At 28.5% G+C, this 11274-nt stretch overlaps 3 protein-coding genes across 7 annotated transcripts in view; 2 read left to right on the forward strand and 1 right to left on the reverse strand.

Annotated features, from left to right (window-relative positions):
• The window catches only part of LOC108684780 (probable enoyl-CoA hydratase, mitochondrial), a 3678-nt gene extending 1524 nt beyond the window's left edge, over positions 1-2154 (reverse strand). The window contains exons 1-2 of one of the 2 annotated variants that reach the window (XM_018189260.1): positions 1994-2154; positions 30-236 (exon numbers count right to left, since the gene is read on the reverse strand). In XM_018189260.1, coding sequence (XP_018044749.1) covers positions 30-236; positions 1994-2093 — 307 coding nt within the window. In that variant the 5' untranslated portion in view covers positions 2094-2154. Of the gene's footprint in view, positions 1-29; positions 243-1993 lie in introns of both variants that reach the window. The other variant, XM_018189259.1, reaches the window with a different exon arrangement.
• Positions 2155-3405: 1251 nt separating this feature from the next.
• Positions 3406-6861, forward strand: LOC108684822. 4 transcript variants are annotated; one of them, XM_018189321.1, is made up of 5 exons: positions 3406-3493; positions 4427-4632; positions 5266-5411; positions 5906-6024; positions 6709-6861. In XM_018189321.1, exons 1-5 carry the CDS (start codon positions 3436-3438, stop codon positions 6711-6713), a joined length of 534 nt encoding a protein of 177 aa, XP_018044810.1. In that variant the 5' UTR covers positions 3406-3435; the 3' UTR covers positions 6714-6861. The 4 variants fall into 4 exon arrangements, with proteins under 4 accessions (XP_018044810.1, XP_018044809.1, XP_018044807.1 ...); XM_018189320.1 differs by having other exon boundaries at positions 3407-3493; positions 4403-4632; XM_018189318.1 differs by lacking the exon at positions 6709-6861 and having other exon boundaries at positions 3407-3493; positions 4403-4632; positions 5906-6047.
• A 1541-nt stretch (positions 6862-8402) lies between these two features.
• On the forward strand, positions 8403-11180 carry LOC108684811 (uncharacterized oxidoreductase YrbE-like). Its single transcript, XM_018189306.1, has 4 exons — positions 8403-8566; positions 9178-9417; positions 9689-10070; positions 10719-11180. The coding sequence occupies exons 1-4, from the start codon at positions 8484-8486 to the stop codon at positions 11172-11174; spliced, it is 1161 nt and encodes a 386-aa protein (XP_018044795.1). The 5' UTR covers positions 8403-8483; the 3' UTR covers positions 11175-11180.
• The last annotated feature ends 94 nt before the right edge of the window (positions 11181-11274 follow it).

Raw genomic sequence — 11274 nt, forward strand, 5'->3', positions numbered from 1 at the left:
GCAGTATGTAAAATAAAATAAAATCTTACCAGCAGCGAATGCCTTTTCACTTCCGGTAAGGACAATAGCGGCGATAGACGAATCCGAATTGAAATGTTTCAAAGCTCGAATTATTTCATTCATTAATTGATCACACAAAGCATTTAAAGCTTTTGGCCTGTTTAAGGTAACAATGCCTACATTTTTCTTTTCACCTGCAGTCTCAAGTTTGAGGAACTCATAATTGCCAGTTTGATCTATAACTCACATCAGAGCAGGGTTTTTTATTTGAAAAATAAAAAGATATTTTTTCATTTAAAAAATTAAAAAATACTTTTTATTAAACAATAAGAAAAATAAAAGAATTTTTTAAAGAATAATTAGTTCGTGATTAGTTCCTAAAATGATGATATAAAAAGCAAACAATTTTTTTCATTGAGATTATGTGTTATAAAAAAAAATTAGAATGTATCATTTCCGTAATGACTGTAAAATATACAATTTATTCAGGTACAGTAAATAATAACAAAATTTTTGCTAATAAAAAAAACTAATTATTACATTAATATAAAATGTAGCCGAAACATATAATTATTATTGGAGTTATAATATGCTTGCTTTTAATGATTCACATATTTGTTGTGTATAATTAATGTCCAACTAAAAAAGGATATTAATAATTATATTCAAATAACGATACACTCTAGAACGAAAAAATGGAATCTTTTTCTAGTATATTATTTGTTACGTACTACACGTTTTGATAGAATTAATTAACATCAATAATGCATGATTTTTTTTCAAAAATAATAATTTATTTATATATATATCAGATATTTAAGTAGTTTTATTATGCTCAATGTTTTAGCTTCCACAAATATAAGATTAGTTCAACTTCCTATTTATTTTTTTCTAGTTCTTAGCGAGCCTTAACTTTCTATATGTATATTATGTAATCAAGAACGATCACCAACATGAAGATAACTACAAGAATAGGCAATGAATGACAAAGTCTGTTTCATGTACAAGGTGTCTCAAAAAGAACGAAGATTCTTTTAATTTATTAATTAATTTAAAGATAATCTTGTTTTTAGCAAATCAAACGTTGTTAATTAATAATTTTATCAGAAAATTATTCTTATATATCTTTTTATTGTTTGTCACTTTAACATAAATTGTCTTGTATTTCTTCTCGAAATAAATAAATATTATTAAATACATAAATTATAAATTCTGAAAAATATCAAAAAACAGCTTTGCACGCTTGAGTTATATTCATGCGTTCAAAGGAAAACAATGAAATGGCATGTTTTCTGCTTGGCTTATTTAATCTCAATGAACTCTACAGACAAGTTTAAGAACCTTATTACACGAGATATCTAATTTTAAAGTAATTTGAAAATCAAAACAAGATTACAAAAGTATAAATAATACAAAAGTGCTATACATAAGTAAAAAATTTATAAAATTTATATTATAATTATATTAAATTATATTAAATTTATTTTTTTTCTTGATATATAAATATGTGTTCCCCGAGAAATAACTTGTGATTTTTTTTTTTAAAAGCAATATAATAAACATTTTTTGTCACGTATAGTTATATTATCATTATTAATACACATAAATATCTGGCAAATAATTAAATTTCTTCTTAAAACCGTGTGCGAATCGCAAATCATACGCATATAAGTATATGTATAATAATGTTACAAAAAATAATTATGGAGAAATTATTTTGGACTGCCGTTATTCATATTACGTATATAATTATAGATTTTTAATATTCGCAGTGAATAATTCTCAAGTGTATTATTAATGTGTGATCGAATTTAATATCAGTATATAAATATATTTTTTTAATAAAAGCCTCGAAAACAAGTTGTAGCGTAGAGCAGCGATTATACCGGGTGTTCACCACGAAACCGGCGTTTCCGACGTTACGACCAGCTGTCCGGCTGGTGATAATCCGACGGAGGAGAGATCTGTGTTTACAGGTATATTTGATACTTACAGGAATAATACCTGAAAACAGGCGCGGCGAATTGCTGCGGTTTTCGGGCTGCGTATGACACGCGAGAGAATAAAATCTGCGACACACGACTGACAGACATGTCGATAGTTCAGTATCTGTGAATAAATGTAAATTACGACTCAAGCCAGCTTTCGGCTGATAATATCACGCAATCCTACCAACTATCAACGAAAATATCACTGGATTCTTATACTTCCAACTAAGGCTAGAAATATAATATAACGTTCGAATTACCCGCGTTTTAGTGTCCGAACAATTGAATCCGCAAATTCGAGAATTTGTATTCAAATTGTAGGAAAACTAATGGCGAAACAATATCCTAATTTTTTCTTTTTTATTAAAATTATATGATATAACATTTATATCTATCGTACATATACTCAGAAAACATATTATACATATATAAATCAGCGTAATGATATATATTTATTGATAATTGTATATATAATTATTGTTAATAATTAAAATATCAAAAGGACATAAACAGCAATGAGATTGCAATAATTAAAATTTCAAAAATTTTCTCAAATTCTAAGAAATTTCCTGCTTTAAAAAATTTTTTTTTGTATTTCCAAGACAATATTCTATAAAAAGTATAAAATTAAAAGAGAAAATAGATCTTTTTTATAGTTAAAATAAATTTTTATTAAAAAAATGAAATATAACAATTTATCACATTTGTTAATATTCTTAAAAATAAAAATCAATAAAAATAATAATTTCTCAAGTAATTTCTAGATTTTATTATACAATTGCAGAAAAAAAACCATTTTATTTTCTTGTAAATTGATGAGATAAATTATTTAATACATAAATAATTTGCATTAGCAAGTAAAATATGAGAATAAGATTTATTCACTAATAATTTCGAGAATTTCTCAAATTCCTCATATTCCAAAGATTTTTCCACATAAGAAATATCTACAAAGTACAGAATTAAAAAAAAATATTTTTATAATTAAAATAGATTTTTATAAGAAAAGTATAAGAATTTTACGTATGTAATTATTCTTGATAGCAGACCCTGATAAAAAATAATTCCTGTTGTATAACGCAGAAAAAAAGCGGCATTTCTTATAAATCAATATTAAATTAATACATAAATAATTTGCGTGAGTTTACAAAAACGAACAGCGCTTGAGCCTGCAGTTCCGAATCAACGAGCCGCGACAATGATCGATGATCCATGCGATGACTATGACATACAAAGAAAAAAGGTAGAAAAAGATGATCGTCTCATCACGCGGTGAAAGTATCCGATTCGGATGTGAATTAAAGTGGGGAGGAGAGGGTGGAGAGGGAAGAAAGTCACCCCGACGGTGTAACGGTGGCAGACGATATGTTGGCATCTTGGCATCGAGCGAACTGAGTTTATCGCCAGTTCACGGTCGTTCGTCCACGCTTATTGTTCCCACGTGACCATGCGTTCGATTCTACTTCTCACGTTCTTAGCAAACACTAAGCAGATGAGCAATGCAGGTGAGATAGATTGCGACTTCGCTGTGATCCGTTAGTCTGAGATGATAAAAGAGTTTTTATCGAAAATGAGATATTAAATCATCAAATCATGAAATTCTGTCTTTTTAAATAATTTTGATTAATAATATACTGAAAAAAAATCTTAATTTTAAAGAAATATTTTTTGTTCGTAATAAAAAAAATTCTTTGGATCAATAAAAATTTCTTTGAAAGTACAATATCTTATTTTCAAAGAAATTTTCATTGATCCAAAAAAATAATTTTTTTGACTAGCGAACTTGAGCGAAGAGATGTTTCTTTGAAATTAAGATTTTTTTTGTGATAAATATTAAAAGTGATAAATATTAAAAATATTAAATATTAAAAGTTGTTCTCTCATTAAAAATGTCATTTGAATTTTTATGAACTGATGACTTTTTTTTCAAATTAAGAAATGTAATCATGAATCTATTAATGACATAATAAATAATATCATCACTTTAAAAAATATAGATATATGGATTTAACATTATTATATAATTTTAATATTAATACCAACAGGATGAGAATATATATAGACATAGTGTTAAATCCATATTTGTTTTAGAATGAAATAATAAACTTATTCAAATATGTATTTAAAGGAATTGTAATTAAGAATACAGAGTGTGTTTTTTCCATTTTCTTTCTGAATCTGAAATTATTTCCTTCCCAAATTTTTTAATCTTCTTTTCATTTAAAATTATTTCTTTCTCAAGTTTTCACAGAAATAGAATAAATCTGTTGCGTTGTTTCGTTTTCAACTTTTATAAAACTTTATTTCAATTACTCAGTTTTAAATTATTTTACATTAAACAACTGAGAACTTAAAAGATCGAGAATAAAATCTAAAACTAGCTCAATCAATTACAAAAGAGATCTGGCAACAAGATCTGTCTAAAGACATGCAGATAGGTACATCCACCGATGGCTATGATCGCGTGGGGTTGCGATGCGGCGCTGAAAGAATGACTGTCGAGCTTAAAACTACAGACGATTTCTCAGGGGTGATCTACACGCAGGGTAACTTTTATTCCCGAGAACCGTCCTGTTTCCTCGATCCAGTTCGCGGTAGAAGTTTCACCATGAGCATTCCTTTGAACAAATGTGATACTGAAAGGGTACGTTATTTAAACTTTTGTTTGTTCTATTAATTTCTTCTTTTCGAAACTATTTATTATTTATTAGCCTTGATAAGTAAAACAAGTTATTTAAGTAGAAAGAAAACGTGATTCTCTCTTTTTTCCGAAACCTTTCATTTTCTTTTAAATTATATCTTTCTAAAGAGTAACTACCATACAATTTTTTTATAATTTTCTAAATCGTGACATTTTCTTCATCATTGTATATTATAAACGACATAACGACAAAATATCATAGCAGGTAAAAGAAAGTATAACTTGTACATCACATTTTCAAATATATATTATCTTGTGATATTTTTTAATTTCTACATTTTTTAATTTCTCTCATATTTTTATTTGTTAACCTAAATAAATATAATAAAACAGGAAATTCAACTTCTGTAAGGGATTTTTTTAAATTGTTTCTTTTCATGTTTTATAATTCTTTAACAATATAAATTACAATCTATCTCTATTACGAGAAATTACTCGCAAACTAGATTAGAGAGCTTTAATCACTATTTAATGTATATACTTTAAAATAACTTACGGTTTAAGATCAATAATTTATATTTTATATTATTTATACCATTCAAAATTTTTCGTACATTTTTTTTGTTTCGTTGAAAGAATGGTGACAAATACAGCAACATCGTAGTGATTCAGCACGACGACGAGCTATTAACACCAGGTGACACTGCTTTTACGTTAGAATGTGACTTCTCGAGACCGCGTGATCTTACGGTATCGGCGGATCTTAATGGTAGTAAGAAGAGGTAATTGCTGTTTCATCATTAATTCAACTTACTTTCGACATAAATGTTGATTGCTGCGCTTTTTCAATTATTCATAAGCTTAATAGAGATGCTGAAATTGATTTTCTTTACGTATGCGTGAAACGAAATTTGAAAAGAAAATTGGCAATATCCTTTGATAAAACATTAATTTGTGAAAACATAAATTTTCATATCTACTAAAGATTTTAAGTAAAGAACTTTGATCCTCTTGAACATAGCTACTATTTCTTCTGTTATAATACATAAATTAATTAAAAAATAAACTGTTTTCTTCTGTTTTCATCTCGTAAAGTTATTCTTCCAAAATAAGTAAATATTAAATCAAAGTTAATGTAATTTATACTTATAATTATAATATTAATATTTTTATAAAGAAAAATTAATATCGGCTTAGTTATAGAATACATTTTCATGAAATATAATGAAAATTCTATATAATATATTTCAAGCAATGATACACTTTTATTTATTAGATCGACTAAATCGAGTATAGCTCTCATCGACGTCGATCCGGGAAGTGATAGAAGAAAGAGGTCGACATACGTGGAAAGCTATGGGGATGAGGTTATTTTCGTGCCGAAGCAAGCATATCGTAAGGCAAACGACGAATTGTGAGATATCAGTGTGTGCTAGCTTAATAAAGGAACTGAATAAACATTGTCTTATTTTCTAGTCGCTTCTCAAAAATATTCATGGAATTCTCAATGAGTAGAATGTCTAAAATCAACACACAAGATAACTTTAAGATATGTTTCTTATGCATCAATTTTAAGCATTTCTACTCATTATGTCGAGCGATAATACACAGATCTTCATTTGAAAAATCTTATCATTTTTTTTATTAAAGAGTAACAGTTATATTGTAAATAAAATAAAAATTGCAGCTCGAAGTTTTCGCTGGCACAATTGGTGGTTGTCTCACAAAGCTCTCTTTGATATTAGACATGTTTATAGCAAATGCAATCGTAGAGAGGCAATTAATATTTTGTGATTGATTAAATCGTAATTGATTAAATATATTTCATTTAAAAAATCAATTAACTAATGCCATTTCTGCTAACGTTTACGAAATTAATTTTAAACTCGATTCGACTTACTCTTTATCTTTTTCCAATTCTTAGAACTAAAAAAACATGGAAAGCCAGTTGAATTTAAATTTAAATTAAATTACATTAGTAAAAAAGATATAAATCCAAAAGCCGATTTTATTTAGCTTGCATTTGCCGAATGTGATCAATTGCAACATGATAAAAACATATATCTTAATTGATTTCAGAATAAGAAGAAAGTCAGAGGTGCGGTTTTATTATAAATCTTATACCGATCGACGAACATTCTCGATTGATGAAAACTCACGACGCATTCTACATAAATTTGTTGTTGCTTGTTATTTAATTTACGTTATTTAAATAAATTATGGTAATTCGTTCGAGCAGATTTCTCATTGTTATGTGATATCTTAATTTAATCTGCAATGGCAGAATGTATACATTTTATGCGCGCGATTTTTTGCAATCTATTTTTATTTCAAAGATACGATATATAATGCGATAATTTCATCGATAACCTCTTGTCCCTTCTATGATATTGCATAATAGAAATTTTCAAGTTACTTATTGACATATTATTGTAACTATTCAGTAAATAATTTTGACAGCTATTTCAGACCATTTTAAAAGTTTAGAAAACTAGAAGTACGTCTAATTGTTATGACACAGTTTTTTTGCGATAAAAGTTATAATATGGACAAATGGTCAACATAATTGCAGCGATAACAAGTCCTTCGATCATTACATATTACAGGTCATCGTGGTAAAGTTTTAAGAAATGAAAGATATCGTAAATATATATAAAACACTCAAAGACAAGTCAACGTTATGTTCGACCTATTAGAATGATCAACTGACTATGCTGGAATTATTAGCGTGTTCTCTTGGAATACACTGAGTGCAGCCTCGTACCGCATCAGTTGCATGTAAGCGCTACACTCAGCTACACTAAACAAGAGTGATATACACTACTTATTACGCTAAAACTCTGTTCCCGTTTGATTTCCGTTTTCAAATTTTAAATGTCACACTGGCTCTATATCATCCCTTTGAGATGGTGTAGCATAAAATTTACACTACACCGTAGGAAACACGATATACCGAATGAGTTCGCTTATCACCAGCCATGGAAACACAGTGTGAGTGATGTACTAGTGAGCGATAATGCAGTCAAGAAAAAACGCTATAATGTTCGTTTCCAATATAAATTGACTTTAATCTCGATTCAACTTACTCTTCGTCTTTTTCTAATTTTAAGATTAGAAAAAGAAAAATTTTAAATTAATCTATGTTGATGGAAATTGACATAAGTCTTCTCTATCGCCGCGTGAATCTTCTCTCATTCTATCCTTCGTTTTGAACGAGTGCATCGCAATATTGAACTTCTCTCATTGTGCCTCGTGAATAAATTTAATGATTGGGTAAAATCTTCTGGAAGTATCTCTTGCTGCCAAGTGTCGTTTATGTGACGCTTTTTTGTAGCAACAAAGCACGTTAATAATTAATTAGATCTTAAATCCCATAGATTTTAAGACAATACACCGGCTTCGACAGAGGAGCAATTAAATAAAAATACTTTAAATTCATCATACTTTAAATTCAAACATATATCTTTAATGCATTTATCAAACTTATCTTTAATGCATTAATTATTCGATAATTTATGTTGCGAGAAATTCATACTCATCTTTTTGTACTTGTTGAAAAGTTTATTAAGAATTCTTGGCATAAGAATAGTCAGTAAGAATAAAAATAAAAATGACAAAAAAAATTCAGAAAATTACGAAGAAATTTACAGAATCCTTATTCAATAAAAACAACAGCTCTTTTATCTATTACATGATTGGCGGTTATTGGATAATAATATGCGTCACAGTAAACAACCCCCACTTTCATTTATCTTTTCTTATATAAGAAGCTATTATCGAGATCGTTGGCTAGAAACCAGTTTTTGGATTGTGGCAAATTTTGGAACCAAAGTATATACATATAACACGTAATAATGGCAACGGCAAAGTTCAAAGAAACGTCTCCCTACGTCAAACCGAAGCCTGCGCCACCTGAAGATGATTACCTATATAAGAAGTGAGTAATTATTTCAATATCATTGCACAATATAAATTCGCATCGGAGCGATGTGATTGTAAAACAAATATTATACTTGATTGATGGAAATTTAATTATTGAAGAACGTTTATTTTTATATTCCTAAAATTTTATTCCTATTCTTAATTTAAAATCGACATGAGAAATGTCTACGCGCAACAAAATACATATGGGTTTTAAATGAATAAATTTTTAATTAATTTTATAAATGACTTTTATGTAGGTAGAAAATTACTGCAATTTTTCACTTTCGAGACCAGAAATTTCAATTATATTTCTTCAAGATTTTAAGTTTCTTTGCTTCCAATCTTCTTTTATTAACGATTCTTCTACTAATGTAGAACCTAGATTAATATATTAGATAAATAGATTAAAATATATTAAAATATTATATTAAATATTATATTAAAAGTAAATTAAACTGAAATTAATATTTATAATCTCAAATTAATTAATTTTTTATCTCTTTCTAGTCTCTTTTTAATTTTAAAAATAGAAAAAGATAAAGAGTAAATTAAATTATTAAATATCTTTAAGAGATTGAAATTATTCGACTGGTAGAAGTGAACATTAAAGAAATATCTTTCTAGATATTTAGAACACTTAACTCTAAAAACGGAGAAGGAACCGATAGTAAAAGTGGCTTTGTTCGGCGTGGGTCATGCCGGGACGATACATTTAGAGACTATGATTACTAGTAGACGTGTCCAAATTTTATATATCATTGATGATGTCAAGAGTAAATGGCAAAGCATTCGAAAGTATTGGCACCTGGACAACGTTACCTTCCTAAGTAGCAAGCAGTGTGACAAAGTATTCAAAGATTCCAAGTAAGTAACTACATCAATTAAAAAAATGTTGTCGACTAATCAAATTAAATTAAAGTTAAATTAAAATTAAAAATTAAATATCTGTTATAATAGACTTATATGTGTCTAATATAAATTATATATTATAAATTATATTTACACGAATTACATATAATAATTTCTATAATTTCTATATCTAGACAATATAAATTTGTGTAATACAAATCAACAACAAATTGTAATACAAATATCTGTACAAACAAGTAACGTTTGTTTTTCACGATTTGTAAAGTGTCGATGCGGTTTTTGTGGCGACGCCGACTATCACACATAAAGATATAGTTATTAAAGCTCTGGAAGCAAAGAAGGCAGTCTTCTGTGAGAAACCCATAGCAGAAGATCGCCCAAGCACCGTCAAATGCTATGAGATGGCCAAGAAAGTCGGCAAGCCTCTATTTACCGCGTTCAATCGGCGATTCGATCCCAGTTATTGGAATTTGAAACAACGAGTTCATAAAGGGGAGGTTGGACATGTCCACATGATTAAAAGAGTCGCTCATGACTCTCCTCTGCTCTCTCTAGAATATTTGAAAGTATCCGGCGGTATCTTCCACGATTGCCTGGTCCACGATATCGACCTGATTGTTTGGGTTCTCGGAGAATATCCAGATAAGGTACGATTTTTACACATATTATACGCAATGTACCCTGAGAAAAATATTTAATTTTAATAAATATTTGATTGAATAATCCTAAGTAAATATTTACTACATGTAAACATACCCCTAGTTAAAAAAGTTGATAGAGAACGATAGAAAAATGATATCATTTCAAATCTGATTCGTGAATTCATTAGTTTCAATCAGATCTTATAGAAATCTTATACAAATCTTATAGAATTCAATAAAATACAATAGGATTCATATCCGAATAATCGTGAAGTGATAAAAAATGATATAATCTTATAGAAAACGATACAAATTGATAAAAATCCTATCGTTCTATATTCTTAATCTGTATCAATTTTTTTACCAAGGATATTTATTTGACATCAAAAATCATTAATTTCATTCATTTTTATTATTTTTTTATTAAGTAAATATTTATTTACTGTGAGCAAATGTTTACTTAATATTAATCAAAGAAATATATATAAGATTTAGTAATTTTTTTTAGTATACAAAAAATTTGTGTATCTATTAATATCTTAAAAATGCAGTTGTTATCTTAAAAAAAGCGGATTTTTATAATTATTTCGAAGAACTAAAAAATTGCACAAATCGTATCTATCAAAAAAAAAAGATATAAAATACGAATTACAGGTTTCGGTCCTAGCTCACGCAAATATCCCAGAGATTAAGGCCATTGGAGACTTCGACACGGTTGCAGTGAACTTCCATTTTCCTTCAGGAACACTAGGTATGATCGATTTATCGCGCAACAGCCCATATGGATATGATCAACGACTGGAAGTTTTCGGTCCGAAGGGTATGTTGCAAGCCGACAATAGACAGTTGAACTCCGTTCATTTGTATAATGAACTACAAGGAATTATCACCGCCCCGATCTGGTACTCATGGCCTAGCCGTTTTATGAACGGTTACAAAAGAGAGTTTGAACACTTCCTTGATGTAATACATGATAAGACTGAGTCGGAGGTCAAATCGAAAGACATCCTAGCGGTGAGTAAAATCGCTACAGCCTGTGAAGAGTCCGCTCGCATGGGGAAAGTCGTGGAACTCATATGGACGAAGGATGAGTTGCCGGACAATTTATGAGGAAACTTGAGCAAAACTTCAATAAAACTATTATTACATCCGTGTAATATTCTTTTCTTTGATGTCATTCTTATAAGTCATATATATATATATATATATA

Source organism: Atta colombica, unplaced genomic scaffold, assembly GCF_001594045.1.
Source record: "Atta colombica isolate Treedump-2 unplaced genomic scaffold, Acol1.0 scaffold140, whole genome shotgun sequence".
NCBI classification, from domain to species: domain Eukaryota; kingdom Metazoa; phylum Arthropoda; class Insecta; order Hymenoptera; family Formicidae; genus Atta; species Atta colombica.